General features: G+C 45.2%; 1 protein-coding gene across 3 annotated transcripts in view; it reads left to right on the top strand.

Annotated features, from left to right (window-relative positions):
• Window positions 1-3274: 3274 nt before the first annotated feature.
• The window catches only part of LOC138102764 (transportin-1-like), a 158231-nt gene continuing 140521 nt past the window's right edge, over window positions 3275-20984 (top strand). For 2 of the 3 annotated variants that reach the window (XM_069000517.1, XM_069000521.1), the window contains exons 1-3: window positions 3275-3774; window positions 3969-4082; window positions 7703-7778. In XM_069000517.1, the coding sequence (XP_068856618.1) occupies window positions 3978-4082; window positions 7703-7778 (181 nt within the window). In that variant the 5' untranslated portion in view covers window positions 3275-3774; window positions 3969-3977. Of the gene's footprint in view, window positions 3775-3930; window positions 4083-7702; window positions 7779-20984 lie in introns of those variants that run through there. The other variant, XM_069000518.1, reaches the window with a different exon arrangement.

Genomic DNA, 20984 nt, shown 5'->3' with positions numbered 1-20984 from the left:
CTTGAAAGGGATGCCCTTCTCAGAAGTTGAGAGAGTCCCTTTTCCCTACCTCTAGCAATGATGTAAGGTGGTAATGAATAACATAACATTTTGGCCACACCCCCTCCTGCTGATCTTGGCCAGAACCAGGACAGGTACCTGCTTTGATTTCTATATATACTGAGTAGCTCCCAGTGGTAAAGGATCCTGTATGTAGCCTAAGGAGGAACCTACCCTGGAGGATGATTGTCTAAAGCTTTTTGATGTCCCCACTAATAGTAGAGGCTCACATTCATACTCTGCTTTGTAGGCTTTTTTTCTCTTTTCCACTGCAGAAAGATCTTACTGAGATTAAATTCTGGTCACATTGATGGAAAGAAAACTTATGTCAGTTTTTCTTAGGTATGGATCCATGGCCTGCATCTCTTCCTGCTTTTTCCTGTTCTGTCTCTCAACCTTCCTTTCTGGTTCTTGTTTTCCATATTTAATCTTTTTCTCGAGTGCACTTGGTTTCCTGATAAAATTTGACAGATGTAATCTTTGTGTCATTGTGGATACAAAAATGCTGTTAGCAAGGAATTTTCCTGCTTCTTCTAAACCGTGGGATACTTTTCTCTCTCACAGAAGATATTCGCAGAGTTTATGGACCGTGAACACCTGTGACCTTGTAAAAGTTTTGTTTATAGTACAGTAGAAAAATATTTTGACAATGGATGTTTTAGGATTTTAGCCAATCACCCCCAAGGGGTGGCTGATCCTTTGTCCAATTAGATTATGAAGAAAAAAGTCTATAAAGGGTTTGTAAAATAATTAAATAAAGCAATCTTGCTGCACAATTCCTGCCTGCTGGATCTTCTCTCCTCCTCCCTACAGGTGCAGAACACGGTAATATTTTACGGCATTAATATGTCATAATTTCTGAATAGTAACTTTTGAAGCTCTAATCAATTTCAACCAAATTTGATAGTGGTCCAAAAGTCTCAAAGATCCTCAAATTTCTACAGCCTGCCTGGCAAGGCAGCAGTTAGGGTAATGAGACCCAAATTAGCACTTCCTTGATTTGCTAGACCTCACCTTTCATCTGCTCCATCTGTGCAAGCATCACTACGGAGAACTCTCCTGCCCTTATGGTTGTGATAGATTTTAATGGCCTGAGTCTGGCTAACCCAGATTCTTTTCTTGACACTTTTCTGTACTAGAGGGACTGCTCACAAAAATTTCATATGAACCTTTGTGTCCATCTGTAGTGGTTTGGTCCAAAATACTCATTACTGTTTATCTTCTGTGAGATAAGAATTAGGAGAAACACAAAGCAGGCACCAAACTTGAAAGAATATAAAGAAGTTTATTAACAGACTTAAAAGAAGAAAAAAATTATACCATACCTTCAGAACTCTCCTCCTCCCCCCACCTTCCTCCCTTCTCCCACTGACAATGTAAAAAGACAACCCTTGAGATGTTCAGTTTGTTTACCACTTCCATAATAACCTTGTTCAGTCCATTTAGAAAGAAGAGTCTCTCTTGCTCGTGCTATGAAAACATTATCACAATGAGACAGCTGCCCACTTCCAAATATTGTTCAGTCCATTTAGGAAGAGGTCTCTCTGCTCGCATGCGAGTCCCTTCCCCCAACTTGCAGCTTTTCCCGCAACTGCTTTTGAGGGTCCACTCTTGAAGTTTTTGGGGTACAATTTTAAGGTTGAGCCATTCAGAAACAAAAGCAGAGGCCCTTCTCTTTCCCTGGGAGCAAAGGGTCTTCCTCATCTTCATCTTTAGGACTATCTCTGGGAGCATCTCTAGGAACTGAGGTTTCTCCTTTCCCATTTGGAGCAACAGTCCTCATCTGGTCCATCTCTCTCTGTCCAAGCTTCTCATGAAATTACAGCTGCGTCAGCATCTGCCTATCTCAGCGCAGGTGCTTTTGCTTATGAGTTGAACACTCCACCCCCCATATCTTCATGAAATTACAATGGGATACTCTGATATATCATAGCTTCACAACAGAATTTCAGCTTTAAGCATCTCCTCTTTCTCTTCCCTCAAGTTTTCAGCTCTTCACAGCAATAAAGGGGTTAATCTCACCTCAGCCTTGCAGCTGGAATTTTTCTTATCGAAGTGGAGAGGGGGGAGAGCCAAGCCGCTCCGGCTGCCCACGGCAAAGCAGCGGGGGGGGGGGGGGGGGTGGGGGTTCCACGGATGGAACAGGTCCATCGACTCCAGGATGGCCGTGGCCTGGCCCGGCCCGAGCAGGGCCTGGCTGGGCCCGCTGGCCCCCCCCCACGGGGCCCGCAGCCACCTGTCCCAGCGCCGGAAACGAGAGAGAGCTTGGGGGGGGAGTTTGTCTATTCTTAAGTGTGCATCACAGAGGCAGTCACAATTTTAAGTGGCTCAAAGAATTGTCCATATTCAAACTGGCCATCTGATAGGTTCTATCACGTCCCAGAGGAAGCTGTAAGCACCCCTTAGCAAGGACATCCCTTCTGGGACTATGCTTGCTAACCTATGACACCATCCTTTCTTACTAACTGGTGACAAGCCTTTACTCACGCAGGACACTTCTTAGCACCTGGAGACACTTGTCTCTGGGACACTTCTTAGTGTATGAGACTGGACAGCTGACTGGAACTTAAATATGGATTTAATTGAAAGCATTGGGGAGGTGAGATTAGGAATCACACAACACTACCTGGGCCACACTTAGGAACCACTAATGTTTCCTGTCCTCGGTGCCTCTGAACAGTTGTTAAGGCTGTGATGTGCAGCATGTGTGTGGCACTCATATTGAGTACTGTGCTGCAGGAGAGGAAGCAGAAAGTTTTCACTTAAAGGGGGATGTTAGCAGGATGATTACAAATACAATGACTAAAAATAAGATTGTAAAAGGATAAGTAAGTACTGTTTTTCATTTTCATATTTTAGACCGGTTTTAATCAGTGTATGTTCTTATTTTGCCCAGTAGCATATGTATTATATATATATATATATATATAAATATATAATATGTATGTAATGCAAATGTATTTTAAATGTATTAACGTATTTCAAATCCCTCCAGGGATGGTGACTCTACCACTTCCCTGGGCAGCCTATTCCAATTCTTGACAACAGTTTCTGTGAAGATTTTTTTCCTAAAACCATTGTCAGTCCCTTCCAACTGAACTATTCTATTCTATATATAAAAAAATTGCTATTTTTGACCTGATATGTCCTCTGATATATTTTGACGCTAAGGATAAGATACACTAGGTATTCAAAGTAGTTTCTTCCCCCCCCCCCCCCCTTGTGTAGTTGGTCTTATTCCCTCTTTACACATGACATTGGGGACTTATGAAATCTATCCATCATAAAACTAAATCATGTATAAGTAAAGCAGACAGCAAAGCAGGTACCACGTTCTTAACTCCTCGGTCTGCATTCACATCCCCACTTCGTCGTGGGCTGCAGCCTCCTAGGTCGCTGACAGGTGCTGCGGGTGCGTGGCCGCAGCTGTCCCGAGGAGGCCGGGCTGAGCCTCTGCTTCACCCTTTGCCTGTCGGGGCTGCTGGAGCGTTCTCTCTGGTTTCGGGTGGTGGTGGGGAAGGGCTGTGGAGGAGGCGCCCTGTTTTCCGCCGCCCAGAATTGAGGGGCTCGCCTTTTGTCGCCCCCAGGCTCCTGACGGTGTGGAACGCACTGGGCAAAGGCTGACGGTGGCGCTGGCGGGCGGGGCGTGCGCGGCGCTAGGACCCAGGAGGACGCGAGGCGGCTCTTAGAGCCAGATTGCAAATTCGCCGTGACTCAGTCCGTGTACTGGAGCAGGTTAGTGCTGTCCTTCTGTGGGGCCAGGCTCGGGTGAGAACAGGCCGGGCGTCACGCAGCTAGCTAGCTAGCGTGCTTGCGTGCTTGCTTCCCCCCTACCTTCTTTCCTCCCTTCCACCATCCCTTCCGCCCTTACTTCCGGGGGCCTGCCGCGCCGCTAATCGCGGCCTTTCGTTTGGCGTTTTTTTTTTCAGCAAGCCAAGATGGAGTATGAGTGGAAGCCTGACGAACAGGGGCTTCTACAGATCCTACAGCTGCTCAAGGAATCCCAGTCCCCGGACACCACCACGCAGAGAGCCGTTCAACAAGTATCCTTGGTCGAGGCCTACGCCGCGGGCGGGCGAGCGGGGCTGCGGCCTTTCGGGCGACCGCTGGAGAGGCTGGGGGCTCCGAGTAGGGGCAGCGCGGCTACAGGCCAGTGCTGCGGCAGGCAGGTGGCGGCCGGGCCTTTCCGGGGAGCCGCCACAGCAAACGCTGTGGGCTGAGCCTCCACTTGAACGGGTGGCCGTGGCGCGGCATTTGAACCGCCGAGGCGGCCTATGGGCCGCCTTCCCCCGCCGAGAGCCCGGGCACCTGTTGCAAGCCCCGAGCCAAGGCGTGGGGGTTTTTTTTGTTTTGGTTTTTTTTTTGGTGTTTTTTTTAGGTTTTTTTTGTTGTTTTTTTTTTTTTTTTTTTTTTTTTTAAGCCCTGGCTCCTTTGTGGCTGCCTTGGTATCTGCTGTTTTTCCAGATTACCCCGTGCTGGGCCGCTGCCAGCACCTAGCCCTCAGCCTCAGCATATCCCACCGAGAAGGCTGGGGGGGGGGAAGTGGGGGGGCCTTTGCTCGCCAGGCTGAGTTGATGATGCGGCGCGGGATACCTGTCGCCCCTGCGGCAAAGCAGGGGTGAGCAGGGGCTTCCTAAACGAATCCAGCGCTAGGATTCACGCCGAAAGCTGTAGCTGGTAGGAGGAGTGTTCCTGGTGGAGCCGCTGACTACATGCTCTCGTTGACCTGCTGGTTCTGACCGTGTTTTGCTATGTTGTGAGGATGTTTCTGCTTGCCTAGAATCCTGAGCCTGAAATACTGTTCGTTACACTTTTTACATCTCACAAGAAGAGTGAAATCTACCCTATGTGGCTTGTGCAGCCTTGCAGTGCATTTTGTGTTAGTGTTGTGGATTCTTGGTTTGCTGTTTGGGTGTTGAGTTGTTTGTTTCCCCCTCAGGTCTCTCTTGATTGTAGAAGTGATGAAATAGCAAGGTTTTAAGGAACAGAGATTGAGAGAGGAAAATTTTATATTAAGTCTAGTAGAAGCATAAGTCTTGAAAAATAAAGCTCTCGTCTGTCTCCTGTTCCTTGAGCCAACTATAGAGGTGCTTTAAAATATCTAGAAGTCCTGAAAAGATATCCTCCTATGAAGAATATAAGTTTAGCATCTTGATCCCTTTTTATTTAAGGCATTTGCTTGAAGGTCTCCACAGAAGGCAACAAAACTTATTTATGTAGGTAAGAATACGTATGTATGTTGTGTTAGGAGTTTAGCTTGAAGTCAAATTTGCTCGACTTCTAGGCTTTCCTAGTAGATGTGGTCAAACCTTGGAAGACTTCTGTTCTTACCTGAAAGGTGAAGGTAGATTTCACCTTGTTTTTGCAGCTGTGTTTCAGATTCTTAAGATGGTATTGCTTCCTATGAAAAATACTATACAGAAGTTGCTAAGTGTTCTGATAATGCCCCAAACTTAAACAGGTGCTCTTCTTAAGTATTTCAAATACAAAAGTGATTATAGCAACAGTGATTATAGTGTAGCTTTCATGTAAAATTGCATTTTAAAGGTCTGCTTCAAATAATGGCATCTGGTTTGTTTTTGAAAAATAGCAGTGTATGTGTAGGATGGACAATAAAGGTGTTGCTGTCTTGAAGATGAGTAGAAATTTCCTGAACAAAAATGCTGTTAAATTGATGTTTGAAATTCTTAAATGGCAGTTTAACTCACTGCTGTGCTAAAATACCTGTGCTTTCAAGGAGATCCTCATATGTTGGCCTGTAAAGGTTAGATAAGTGGCACATTTTTACCACTGTATTATCAGTTTGGGAAAATGTTCTAATACAACTGGATAGGCCATACCCTATAATTTAGAAGAAAGTTTCCTTTGAGATTGTTTGCACAAAAGTTTGTGATGACTGTTGTAGAATGCTACTTTAGTAGTATGTCTAAGTAGGATGGTTATTAATAGTTTCAAATTTAAAGTGCTTCCAGTTCATAATTTTTAAAATAAGATTATCAGTGTGTTGACTCCTATGCTCTTTCTGACACAGTTTTGGCATATTTAGATGTTTAGAACTGAAATGTAATAAAGTGAGGAGCATAAGTTAGCCAAAACCCTTTGTTAACAAAGTTATGAATTGGCAAGGGTTTCAAACATTTTTCAAGTGAAGATATAATGTTTCTTGGAATAAAAAAGTTTAAGTGGATGAAGAAATTGATGAGAAAATATGGCTTATAAGCTATTCTTTGATTCCTTGACCAATTAGAAAGAGAAAAAGAAAAAAAAATTTGAAATGTGCTACCCTACATCTTGTCTGTTCCTGAAAGAACTCTTTGGCATGGTATCTTTGATAAGTAGGTGTGTGTTTCTTCATTTCTAGGGGCCATGTAGAATGTTCTGTATTATTTTTCACTTGCTGTGACCATCCTGTATAACTTTCATCTCTTGTGTGTTTTGCAGCAAAGGAGCTTGTGGCTGTGATAAGTACACTTTACTGTTTTATTGAGGGGAAAGAGGGCAGGTTTCTTTAGAAAAGTTACTGCTTGATATAAGCAGCCTAAATATCTAAAAATGAATTTTTTAAAGTTAATGATTGAGACACTGGCTATTGATCAGTGGAAGGGCCATCAATGTCAACATAAATGTATATGGCTAGGGTTTAGCAACTTTGAATATTTAGAGCTGTAGCTGTACAGCAAATAAAATAAATGCCTATGAAGCAAATAATTCTACTAGTTCTAAAAATATTTTTTTGTTAAATGTCTTCATTGTTTGCCATACTGATGATATCTAGTAGATTTGGTGACTTAAAGATGGCACTGCATGCTTATGACTTAAAATATTGTTGAGCATAATAGTAATTAATACCAGGGTGTGAGAACAAGATAAAAGGAGAATGCCAGAATGCTGTTCTAGCCAAGCAGTGGCAGAATACTTAGGAATTTGAGGCAAAAGTAATGACAAATTTTAGAAAAACAGCTATGTACCTTCTAACTGTTCAGAAACAATAATTCTTCTTGCAGTTGCCCCAGAGAACATAGTAAAGAGGTTGGTATTGCTAGTAAGATGCTTATTCAGAGAGGTGTCACTCTAGAAATTTGTTTTGTGTACAGGATTTTTTTTTTTAAAGAGACTATGGATAAACATGAACTTCTTTGTACAAATATCTGGGCATTTACAATGAAACAGCTTCACACAGTTGAAAGCTCAGACTGGCTAGTTAGCATCATAAAAATGTATATGACTAATATTAAAGTGACTAGCTTATAAAAATCGTCATAGTTATATTTTAATGCTGAAATGCTTTTCTTTATTATGGAGTAAAAAAATGATGTATTATGTGATTGTGTCTCAGTGGATTCCTTGGGTTTTGTTGGCTTTTAAGTGTAAATTTTGAAATCTAAAACTGTACAGAGGAATGTAGGGGGTTTGGGGAGGATGGGATTTTTTGTGTTTGTTCCTGGATTCTTTTCTCAGATTTCAACATAACTAAAAAGCTACTGTTTCAGTATGAAAATTACAGGAATTGTTTTCAGATTGTTCATAGCCTGTATGTTGTGAGCTTATAGTCATAGCATTTTGAAATGATGCAGCAGTACATAGCTCACTGAATCATAGTGTTCAGAAAGCTATAAATGCTGTGTATGAAGATTTAAATTTCCTTAACAGTTTTTCTCTTCAGAAACTAGAACAACTCAATCAGTATCCAGATTTCAACAACTACCTGATTTTTGTTCTTACAAAGTTGAAGTCTGAAGGTAAGTTCTTGGGATATTGACTGGTTTATTCTGGTTTTTTTCTTTTTAAAAAAATTATTTTATTTAGCTTAAAAGAAAAAGGAAACCGATTTCTATACTCAATGTGCTGGTGGGTTGATCTCCATAGTCATGTAGAACTCTTTTTATCCTATTGGGAATCTTTGTGGAAAAAGATCTGATAACATGGTGCTTGTAGTTTCAGTCTTGAAAGAGATTCTATTCTAAATGTCCAATGAAATCTTAAAAAAAAATGTGGGAGCATGATACTTCTATCAGACTACAGTGAAATTGTGGAATAACTTTGCACATCATGGTGATGAATCATGACTGTACACATTATAAAACATGCTGCTAAATCCAGTTGTGATTGTGATCTCCCTAGTAATCAATCTATTAAATATTTAGAAGATCACTCTTGCAGCTGTTTGCTCAACCCCCATCTCTCCCCCTCACCATGGTGGAATGGGGAGGAGAATCAAAAGTAAAACTTGTATGTTGAGATAAGAACAGTTTAATAATTGAAAATAAAGTAAAATACAGTAATAATGGTAAATGATGATAATAATGATAATAAAAAGGAAAAACAAGTGATGCACAATGCAATTGCTCGCCATTTGCTGACTGATGACAGACCCCCCTTCCCAAACCCAGATCGGCCACCCTTCTGGGTAACTCCCACCAGTTTATATTCTGGGCATGATGTTCTATGGTGTGGAATATCCCTTTGGTCAGTTTGGGTCAGCTGTCCCAGCTGTGTTCCCTCCCAGTTTCTTTTGTGAACCTCCTCACTTGCAGAACATGATACAAAAAAAAATTCCTTGACTTAGGATAAACATGACTTAGCAAAAAATGAAAACATCAGAGTGTTATCAACACCATTCTCATTCTGAATCCAAAACACAGCACTGTACCAGCTACTGAGAAGAAATTAACTCTACCCTACCTGAAACCACACAACCAGAGTTGTCCAAATATTATGTCTGCAGAATCTTCATTCTGAAGCCTTAATTCTAATATAATGTAGTTACTTACTGTTGGCTTATTTTATGGACGTTTGTACAAACTGTTTATGGCATAGTGTAGCCTCTTCCAGTTGGAAAATTCAGGCAATTCCTTGGTAATGATCAGTAATGACTATCCACCCTTGGGGCAGATCTCTTAATAACCTCCCTAGAAACCTCTTTCTTAACTCTAAACATGGTGTGGACTGCATTGAGGAGACCTGGCAGATTTAGCAACAAGAACATGCTTTCCTTAACATCCAAAGGGAATTCAAAATTCCCAAAAGCTGTTGTAATGGGCCTGAAGGAGGAAAAGGGGGTTAAAGGCTGGGGAAAATCATCCTCCCCTGTTCCCCCCAGAGACTGGATATGATTATTAATGAACTCCCAAAGGTAGCACCCAAGGCCAGGGCAGGAGAGCAACACTGAATACACATCCCAAATGACCCTCATTGCACTTGATGTTATCATGTCATAAACTGATATCCCACAGTTCAGCAACAAAGCAATCCTGATCCCTCTCCCTGCTCTGAAAAAGAACACCACAAAGAGCACATATAGGAACATACACAGGGTTAGGCACCACACCCACATGAACAGACCAAGCAACATTGTGACCAGTGGCTCTGCACCTAATACAACAAATGGTTAGATCAAATTTGTTTCCAACCTTCTCTGGTCAGATCTGTTGTTATGTCAACCCTTTGTGCTGCACATTGGGCACCAAATAAGGCTGTCATGGTTTAGGAATGGTACTCCCCTATTTAGTGCTCCCACTGTGTCATGAATGAGTGTTTTAAGATTGCTTAAAGAATCACTGGCAAAGGTATCAGTAAAAACAGGTTTAAAATAAAAGCAAAACCACAACAACCTTCATTGGCAAGGTTCACTCTACTAACTACATGTTTAACGCACATGGAGGAAAAGCAAACAAAAAAAATACAGAGTCAGTCAATCCAAACGGAAATAAACCCAAAATTATCAGGGAGGGGTGGGGGAGAGACAAAAGGATAGAAAGGGTAAGGATAAAAACTTATATTGCCTAAAGGCCCAGCAGCACTTAAACTTATCAGTACTTATCCTAACTTAAGTTTGACAGCACCTTAACAGCATTTAATTTATAACTTTAGTTAAGCAATTTAGCAAAGGATTCATCTAGGATTTACTGTTGCACAACAGTAACTTGCTTACAGGCCTAACTCACGAATCTAAAGTACTTAAGAATCTAGGAGAACAGCGTTTCTCCCACATTTGCTATAGCATATGCACACTTGCGTGCACACAGATATAAAATCTGTACTAGGTACCTGTGATAAATTCCTCTCAAAGATAGTGAAACACTCACTTCAGATGCCTTTGCATCTTCTCAGTGGGTGAAGGGTCGAGCCTTGAGGAGTGAGGGTATCAGCCCAGGATTCATTGTTGTATAGCAATGTGCTAGTTTGAAAACAAACCAGTGAGAGGCACCAAGTCAGAATAACAATTTAATGGAAATTAAAGTAAAGGAAAAGAAAGTAAAAGAAAATACTGACAGAGTCAAGATACAACCTGAGTCCCTATTAGGCAGGGTAGTGGTAGCAGTCTGGTGGAATGGTGGCTGCAATCCTCTGAAGTGGTGATCCTGTAGTAGAAGGGGTCTGCTCTTCCTCAGAAAATCCAGCGGTGGCTGTGTAGCTCCTGTCCTCTGGAAATCCAGTGGAGTCCCTTTGATGCTCAGAGTCCCAGTTATATCCATGATGGGATGCTTGGTTCCTCCCTCTGGGTGGAGCATCTCACAATGGGGTAATGAGTCATGAGGCCAGGTGTTGATTAGGCTCGTTAACAGAAGATAGTCCGGAGGGAGTTATCTCTGAGTCATGCAGCAGGACAATGATGGGCCATTAACAGAAAGATAGTCTGGGGGGAGGAGGCAAGGAAGACACTGCCCCACCTGATTTCAACAGCTCATGAGGATGGTAATAGAATACACCTCAACCCAGGACATTATCCACCCCTTATTCTATTACCATCTACATCATCCCAAATCAATACCTTCTTAAACTCTAGACACACATACATATATATATATATACAATGAAACCCTACACACCGTTCTCACCTAAGATTAGGTCTCCCTGTGGTACACAACGGGTTTCCCCATCTTTTTGCATTACCCACCAAGTGCAACCAGGTCCTTGAGCAAAGACAATCCCACGGATGGGTTTGCCTTTGCCTGAGGTGGGATTAATCCAAACAGTCTTTCCTAAAATACCTCTCAGGTGTACCACAGGGACTCCATCTCCATCCACTGTGTGCAAGGGTTCAGACTCGGCAGGACCAGCTCGATTGATGGACCCTCGGGTATTGACCATCCAGGTAGCCTTCGCTAAGTTCACTTCCCAATTTTTGAAGGTCCCCCCACCAAGTGCCTTTAGGGTGGTTTTAAGTAGTCCATTGCAGCGTTCAACTTTTCCGGCAGCTGGTGCATGATAAGGAATATGATATATCCATTCGATACCGTGTTCTCTGGCCCAGGTGTTGATGAGGCTGTTCTTAAAATGAGTCCCGTTGTCTGACTCGATCCTGTCCGGGGTGCCATGTCTCCACAGGACTTGCTTTTCCAGGCCCAAGATGGTGTTCCGGGCTGTAGCATGAGGCACAGGGTAGGTCTCCAGCCATCCAGTGGTTGCTTCAACCATGGTCAACACGTAGCGCTTGCCTTGGCGAGTTTGGGGAAGGGTGATGTAATCAACTTGCCAGGCTTCCCCATACCTGTACTTTGACCATCGTCCACCATACCACAGAGGCTTCACCCGCTTGGCCTGTTTGATTGCAGCACAGGTCTCACAACTGTGGATGACCTGTGAAATGCTGTCCATGGTAAGGTCCACCCCTCGGTCACGGGCCCATTGGTATGTTGCATCTCTCCCCTGATGACCAGAGGCATCATGGGCCCAACGAGCTAGGAATAATTCTCCCTTGTGCTGCCAGTCCAGATCCACCTGTGATACTTTCACCTTGGCAGCTCGGTCCACCTGCTCGTTGTTGCGATGTTCTTCATTAGCCCGACTCTTGGGTACGTGCGCATCCACGTGTCGAACCTTCACGGCCAGCTTCTCTACTCGGGCGGCGATGTCCTGTCAAATCTCAGCGGCCCAGATGGGTTTCCCTCTGCGCTGCCAGTTGGCTTTTCTCCAGCGAACCAGCCATCCCCACAGAGCATTAGCTACCATCCACGAGTCGGTGTAGAGATAGAGCCTCGGCCACTTCTCTCGTTCAGCAATATCCAAAGCCAGCTGGACGGCTTTAAGCTCTGCAACCTGACTCGATCCACCTTGTCCCTCGGTAGCTTGTGCAACTTGCCGTGTGGGGCTCCATACTGCAGCTTTCCACTTCCTGTTAGTGCCTACAATTCGGCAGGAACCATCAGTGAAGAGGGCATAACGTCTTTCAGTCTCCGGTAGCTCATTATATGGTGGGGCTTCCTCAGCACGAGTCACTTGCTCTTCCTCTTCTTCAGAAGATAATCCAAACGTCTCACCTTCAGGCCAGTTTGTTATAATTTCCAGAATCCCAGGGCGATTCGGGTTTCCAATACGGGCACGCTGTGTGATGAGAGCAATCCATTTGCTCCATGTGGTGTCAGTGGCGTGATGCGTGGAAGGAACCTTTCCCTTGAACATCCACCCCAGCACTGGTAGTCGGGGTGCCAGGAGGAGTTGTGCCTCTGTGCCGATTACCTCCGAGGCAGCTTGGACTCCTTCATAGGCGGCCAAGATTTCCTTCTCTGTGGGAGTGTAGTTAGCTTCAGATCCTCTGTAGCTTCGGCTCCAGAATCCCAGTGGTCGGCCACGAGTCTCACCAGGCACCTTCTGCCAGAGGCTCCAGGACAGACCATGGCTCCCGGCTGCAGAGTAGAGCACATTCTTCACCTCTGGTCCTGTCCTGACTGGGCCAAGGGCTACCGCATGAGCGATTTCCTGTTTGATCTGGGTGAAGGCTTGCTGCTGTTCGGGGCCCCAGTGGAAATCGTTCTTCTTGCGGGTAACCAGGTAGAGAGGGCTCACGATCTGGCTGTACTCAGGAATGTGCATTCTCCAAAAACCTATGGCGCCTAGGAAAGCTTGTGTTTCCTTCTTGCTGGTCGGTGGAGACATCGCAGTGATCTTGTTGACGACCTCGGTGGGAATCTGACGTCGTCCATCTTGCCACTTTACTCCCAGGAACTGGATCTCTTGGGCAGGTCCCTTGACTTTGCTCCTTTTGATGGCAAAGCCAGCTTCCAGGAGAATCTGGATGATTTTCTCTCCTTTCTCAAATACTTCCTTTGCTGTGTTTCCCCACACGATGATGTCGTCGATGTATTGCAGATGTTCTGGGGCCTCACCCTTTTCCAGTGCAGTCTGGATCAGTCCATGGCAAATGGTGGGACTGTGCTTCCACCCCTGGGGCAGTCGGTTCCAGGTGTATTGCACACCCCTCCAAGTGAAAGCAAACTGGGGCCTGCATTCTGCTGCCAAAGGAATGGAGAAGAAGGCATTGGCAATGTCAATAGTGGAGTACCACTTCGCTGCTTTGGACTCCAGCTCGTACTGAAGTTCCAACATATCCGGCACAGCAGCACTCAACGGTGGTGTGACTTCATTCAGGCCACGGTAATCCACCGTCAGTCTCCATTCTCCGTTGGACTTACGCACTGGCCATATAGGGCTGTTGAAAGGTGAATGGGCCTTGCTGACCACCCCTTGGCTCTCCAGTTTACGAATCATCTCATGGACGGGAACCACAGAGTCTCTGTCTGTGCGGTATTGCCGACGGTGTACTGTTGCTGTGGCAATTGGTACCTGTTGTTCTTCAACTCTTAGCAGTCCCACGGCAGATGGGTCATCTGAGAGGCCAGGCAATGTACTCAGTTGTCTGATATCTTCTGTCTCCACAGCAGCTATCCCAAAAGCCCAACGATGTCCTTTTGGGTCCTTGAAATATCCATTTCTGAGATAGTCTATGCCGAGAATGCACGGGGCCTCCGGGCCAGTCACGATGGGGTGTTTCTGCCACTCGTTCCCAGTTAAACTCACTTCAGCTTCCAGTACAGTCAGCTGCTGGGATCCTCCCGTCACCCCACAAATGGAAATGGGTTCTGCCCCCACATACCTTGATGGCATCAGAGTACATTGAGCACCTGTGTCAACCAAAGCCGTGTATTTTTGTGGGTCAGCTGTGCCAGGCCATCGGACCCACACAGTCCAAAAGACCCGATTATCCCTTTCCTCTACCTGGCTAGAGGCAGGGCCCCTCTATTCCTGGTTCTGGTGCATGTTGCTCCCTTCCGGTGAATATGTTCCTGAGGTCCCTTCAAGAGGATCAGTCATACTATCATTCTGGTATCGTCTGGAGTTCTGTGTGTGAGAGACCGGAGCAATGTTGACTCTAGATGCGCTTCTTGTGGTAGTTGTCCCTCTTTTTAGTTCACGTACCCTGGCTGCTAAGGAGGAGGTGGGTTTTCCATGCCACTTACTCATGTCTTCTCCATGTTCCTGAAGGAAAAACCAGAGATTACCTCGTGGGGTGTATCCTCTCTCCCTGGTTGGGGGACGCCGGCTCCTAATGGCAGAGACTCTTGTTGGTTCTGGCGAGATCTGGTAAATCTCTTCCTTAAGTTCCTTTTTCAATTTCTGATGGCCTTCTTCAATCAAACTCCGGACTTGCTCAGCTGAAAGACTTGTTTCCACGGATGAGACATGGGTGCGAAACGGGGCTGTGACGGTGTCCTCGTAAATCCTCAGTTTGTTCACCAAGACGCCCACCCTGTCCTCGCCTTCCCTCCATTGCAGCGTTGCCAGGTAACGGGAGTATATCTCTGGTCCAAGGCGTGCGAACCTCAACCACATCTGTGACGTGCACTGGACACCATCTGGGCTCTTAGGAAATCTCTCGTCTTCTGAGAAAATGATCTCCAGCACAGCCAATTCCCTCAGGCACCGGATACCTTGTTCCATTGTGCTCCATTTCCCTTGGTGCACCTGGAGGTCTTCTTTACAAAGGTACCTGTCCCTGACACTTGTAAGCAGTCGCCGCCAGAGGCTGAGAGTTTCTTGGGTTCTCCCGATCCCCTGGTCAATGACCACATCCCGGGACAGAGATCCCAGCTGCCTGGCCTCACTTCCGTCCAGAATGGTGTCATTGGCTGCAGCATCCCAAATGCGGAGCAGCCAGGTCAGGATGGACTCGTTTGTCTGGCGTGTGAATTCCCTCCGCAGGTCACGCAGCTCACCCAGGGATAGTGACCGAGTGATGATCTCTGGCTCTGCCTCTTCTGCTGGATGTGAAGGTCCTGCTGCATCCTCATCAGTCACTATGCGGACTGACTTGCTTTTTGATTTCTTCTTCTGCACGGGGGCAACTGCAATCGGTTTGGGCTGTTCTGGTTCAGTGGTGGCTTGCATGGGGACGCTGACAGTGCTTTTGGTTCCTTTCTCCTCTGAGTCAGTCTGCGTAGTCATGGACGCTGTTGTTTTGTATTTGGTCCCTTCCTCCTCTGTGATAGTCTGTGTAGAGATGGACGCTGTTGCTTTGCATTTGGTTTCTTTCTCCTCTGTGTCAGTCTGCGTAGAGATGGACGCTGTTGCTTTGCATTTGGTTTCTTTCTCCTCTGTGACAGTCTGCGTAGAGATGGATGCGGTTGCTTTGCGTTTGGTTTCTTTCTCCTCTGTGTCAGTCTGCGTAGAGATGGATGCGGTTGCTTTGCTTTTGCTTCCTTTCTCCTTTGTGACAGTCTGCGTAGAGATGGATGCGGTTGCTTTGCTTTTGCTTCCTTTCTCCTTTGTGACAGTCTGCGTAGAGATGGGTGCGGTTGCTTTGCTTTTGGTTCCTTTCTGTGTGGCAGTCTGTGTAGACATGGTATTTGCTGCTTTGCTCCTTTTTACCTCCTCCTCAAGCAGACGTTGCACCACACTAAGTAGCGTTCTGTTTCTAAGCATGGTGTACACAATGCAGGCCATGGAGAAAAAAGAGAATAGAACTGACAAGAAGATTATACCATCCTTAACATCCAGAGGGAACTCAATATTTTCAAAAACTGCTGTGCCTGGCCTGAAAGGCTGGAAGAAACCACTCTCTACTCCTCCCACCAGGGGCTGGGTGCGATTGTTGAAGAGATCCCAGACAGAGGAGCCCAGACTAGGAAAGCCAAACAAAACTGAGTGTATATTCCGAATGGTATTCATTGCCTCGCAGGTTATTATGCTATAGACATAATAAACCAATAAAGCAATTCTCATACCAGTCCCTGGTTTTAACAGGAGTAACACAACAGGCAGATAGTTCCCCATGTGAGGAAAAATATAGAGAGCAAGATACAGAACCCATGCAGACAAGCTGAGCACCATGGTGAATAGGTTTCTGTTAATACAAGATTGTAATTCTGACTTTCTCTCAGAGCAGGCCCCACGTTGGGCGCCAAATTATGTGCTAGTTTGAAAACAAACCAGTGAGAGGCACCAAGTCAGAATAACAATTTAATGGAAATTAAAGTAAAGGAAAAGAAAGTAAAAGAAAATACTGACAGAGTCAAGATACAACCTGAGTCCCTATTAGGCAGGGTAGTGGTAGCAGTCTGGTGGAATGGTGGCTGCAATCCTCTGAAGTGGTGATCCTGTAGTAGAAGGGGTCTGCTCTTCCTCAGAAAATCCAGCGGTGGCTGTGTAGCTCCTGTCCTCTGGAAATCCAGTGGAGTCCCTTTGATGCTCAGAGTCCCAGTTATATCCATGATGGGATGCTTGGTTCCTCCCTCTGGGTGGAGCATCTCACAATGGGGTAATGAGTCATGAGGCCAGGTGTTGATTAGGCTCGTTAACAGAAGATAGTCCGGAGGGAGTTATCTCTGAGTCATGCAGCAGGACAATGATGGGCCATTAACAGAAAGATAGTCTGGGGGGAGGAGGCAAGGAAGACACTGCCCCACCTGATTTCAACAGCTCATGAGGATGGTAATAGAATACACCTCAACCCAGGACAAGCAAACTTAAGAGTTTGCTGCCTCTCAGAGGTCTCACTTGGAGGTCGCTGTTTGCAGCTGCTGTGGGCCAGGAGAGCTCAAAGGGTCTTACTTTGGACTGCTGTTTATAGGGTTGCAAGAGAGTGGGCTTTAGTCATAACAATGTTTCATCCTGGCTGCACTTCAGGTCCTGACATTGGGTCACAACCCCCTGCAGTGCTACAGGCTTGGGGAAGAGTGGCTGGAAAGTGGCCCAGTGGAAAAGTACCTGGAGGTGCTGGTTGACAGTGGCTGAACATGAGCCAACAGTGTGCCCAGGTGGCCAAGAAGGCCAACGGAATCCTGGCTTGTATCAGAAATAGTGTGGCCAGCAGGACCAGGGCAGTGATTGTTCCCCTGTACTTGGCATTGGTGAGGCCATACCTCAAGTACTGTGTTCAGTTTTGGGCCCCTCACTACAAAAAAGACATTGACGTGCTGGAGCATGCCCAGAGAAGGGCAAGAGCTGGGGAAGGGTCTGGAGCACATGTCTGATGAGGAGCAGCTGAGGGAGCTCAGGGGGCTAGGCCTGGGGAAAAGGAGGGTCAGGAGAGACCTTATCACTATCTACACCTACCTGAAAGGAGGTTGTAGCCAGGTGGGGGTTGGCCTCTTCTCCCAGTTAACAGGTGACTGGATGAGAAGAAATGGCCTCAAGTTGCACCAGGGAAGGTTTAGGTTAGGTTGTCAAGCCCTGGCATAGGCTTCCCAAGACAGTGATGGAGTCACCATCCTTGGAAGAATTTGAAAGCTGTGTAGATGTGGCACTTTAAAACATGGTTTGGTGGTGGACTTGGCAGTACTGGGTTAATGGTTAGACTTGATGATTTTAAAGGTCCTTTCCATCCTAAATGATTCTGTGTCTAACTGTAGCTGCTAAAAAAAATGTTTTCATTGTGGCTTGCAAGGGCTGTAAATAGTGTGTAAATGAAAGGAAAACTCCTTTGGCTTCCTTCTTGGCCAGACACAACATTAAATCTTAATAACTGCTTATGGAGGACTGGATTTCTTGGATATGTGCATACCTATCAGTGGATTATAGATATGCAAGGAAATAATAATTGGACATATTAAATTAGTTTAATAATTAATGGAGAGATTTTACCTTGAATTCAGAGAGCATTTCAGGTAAACCTGAGACTGATCAAGAGTTCAAGTAAGAATGTCCTCCTTTAGGATGTTCTCCACCTGACCTTTGTTATTGACATCTTCAAAATTTTAAGCAAAATTATAAAATTACTTCATTTGACTTGCCAAGTAATAATAATAATAGTAATAGTAATAATAATAATACTTGTTACATCTCTTCACCACATTCTGTAGTTGACAGAGGTATGTCCGCTCATCTAGTTTTTGGTATTTTTATTTAAAATTGTAAATCTGTTCTCACAGAAAAGCTTTTGGCCCTTGAAATGCAGTGCCATGCAAGTGGAAGAACTTTTATTTTTACATTGTTTAGAAGTTGGTAGGTATTTAAAACCTGTAGTATAGGCAAAGTTTTAGGATTCTTTTAAATATATATGCATAGGCTGGATTCCTGGTTTATGAAGTTACGGAATTCTATGTAAGAGCGATGTTTGTAAACCAATACATTTATAGTTAGAGAGAATGAAAATTAGTGCTTCTTTAGGAACACTTAAATATACCTGTAAATCTTGTTTTAATACTCATATACAGCATTCTGGTTTTGAAACTCCTAATCAGTTGATTAAAATTAATTTTAGCAGTAGCCCCTCTTTTTTTAAATGCCATTTTTGTTCAACTAGCACCAATTGCACTAGAAAGTATTTTCAATGGCCCTCAGTCAAACATCATGGGTATAATAAGTCCTTGTGTTATGATGCACTACATCATGGGTATAATAAGTCCTTGTGTTATGATGCACTAACTTTTAGTTTTAAAATATTTTATATTTGAAAGTTATATCTCTTATTTTTCTTATATTTCTTTGGGGATGTTAATAGTTTTGAAGGCCTAGGATAGATCTGTGTGTAAACTGTAACTCTTGGTGCAAGTGAACTTTGAACATCCTTACTTCTTGCCAAAATCAGGGCTTCTATTCTAGTTGGGTCTGAGGTAAAGTTAATTTTCTTCACAGTGGCTAGTATGGGACTGTGTTTTGGATTTGTGCTGGAAACAATGATGATAACACAGGGATGTTTTCATTACTGCTGAGCAGGGCTTACACAGAGCCAAGGCCTTTTCTGCTTCTCACACCACCCCACCAGTGGGTAGGCTGGGGGTGCACAACTGACCAAAGGCTAAAATGCTGATTAAAATTAGCTTTATCAGCTGATTAGGATTCCTGTAAACTTTAAATTTAAATTTTCTTATACTATAAATTAATCCTTTCTATGTAGAACATCCACATCTCACTTTCAGCATGCTTCAGAAGTAATACCAAGTTACTCATACCCTTGGTTGAAGAACTAAACATGGATATGCTCACAAATGAATTCTGAAACTAAAAAACTTTGCTATGTAAATTGATGGTTGTATTTGGAAAGAGAGATAAGGAAATAAAGATTAATATTTATTGTTCCAGCGGGGATACTGTAACACGATGCACCAAACCAGGAGGCCGTGGAAAAAAAATATATATAGACAGATTATTGATAGATGTTTCAGAGAGATGTTTATTTCTCCAGCCGCATGGCCAGAGCTCTGCCAAGGAAATCTCACAGTCTGGACCGAGGGTCCTTGCCCGCGCAGGGAAACACAAACCAACCAATCAGGAACGAGGCTGACCAGGGGCTCAGGAAACCCCATGCCTCCCCTCAGGGCCCCTCTCCCAGGGCTACATGGCAGGGGGAGGAGACCCCGACATTTCACCCATTTATTTTTAACAAAAGAGATGTAAAACTTAACATTGAAAACAACAAGGACAGTTTCAAAACAAAACAAGCCACCCTCCTGAGTCTTTGAATGTCCAAACAGATTCCGTGGAACATCTTAAGGCTGACAGAAGGGAGAGAGAAATCTTTGAGCATGCTTTGTGGGGAAACTGAGGCAGGAGAGGCTTTAATTTCTTCCCTTCCCCTTTTCATCCCCCACTTGGCATTGGAAAGGGATTTTTGGGGAAACAATTGGCAAAGGTATGGTTTTGTGAGGGAAACCATGGATGAAAAAACGGATTGGGAATACACTGGGGGTAATAGGACATAGGGTAAAAGGGAAAGGTGGGATTAGGAAAGGGAGACTGTAGGGGGGCCTACAATGGAGATATTGTCTAACATGACTACGATTTTTAGCATATATACTGCCTTTCACAGGAACACCATCAGGCCCAGTGACCTGCGAAGCTTGTAACCCTTTTCTACCTTGTATGATTTTGAATTCCACCACCTCTCTATCTCCCAAGCTTGGGATGCATTTTTCAGGGTTATTCTTTTTAATAGCAGTTCTATGCACGAATATGTCTTGCTGGTTGTCACATCTTGTTATAAAACCATAATTTTGTTTAACATTATACCATTTTACTATTCCTAAAACTGTGGCTACTATGATCTTTTCCTTTTTCCAAGTGGCTGCTTTTTTCTGTCTCGCTGCATTCTTGCTTTCTCTTTCGCTCGCTCCCGTGTTGGAATTGCTGGAGCTGCTGGGGCTGCCGGGGCTGCCGGAGCTGCTCGTGCCTGCACGCTCTTCCCAGGGTCGCATTCGGGGCTGCGCGGGCCAGGCCGTGCCACTCAGTTCTCCGTGCGTCGCCTCCTCTGGTCGCAGCTTCGCTGCAAATGCCTGGGGCTGCGCCCACGTCTCGGCTGGGCCCCCGAGCGATGACCCCCCCGCGCCCTGCTCCAGTGCGCGTTTCAGCTGGGCGCGGCTCCGCTTTGCTGCCGCCGCCAGCCGCCGCCCGCACGCCGCCCCTCTCGGTCGGGCGTTCACGGGGCTCACTCCACCACGCGCTGCGCAGGGCCGGGCGGGCTCCACCGGGTCATCCCGCTCCTGCCACACCTCGCTCTGCTGCCGACACTGTGGCTCGTGTGGCTCTGCCCGCGCGCGGGAACTGCCTCGCTGCTGCTCGCAGAGGGCTCGGTCCACGTGGCCTGGGGTCGCACGGTCCCTGAGGCAGGCTTCCCTTCACCAGGACACAGCTGACATTGCTCAACAGTCTCGGTTATTAAATAATATTCACAAAAATATTCTTCCATCGGCACATATTTTGACTCAAAAATTAACTGTGTCCAAACAGTC

This window comes from Aphelocoma coerulescens, assembly GCF_041296385.1.
Source record: "Aphelocoma coerulescens isolate FSJ_1873_10779 chromosome W unlocalized genomic scaffold, UR_Acoe_1.0 ChrW_unloc_scaf_1, whole genome shotgun sequence".
Taxonomy (NCBI): Eukaryota; Metazoa; Chordata; class Aves; order Passeriformes; family Corvidae; genus Aphelocoma; species Aphelocoma coerulescens.
This window is presented reverse-complemented; position numbering and strand designations above follow the sequence as displayed.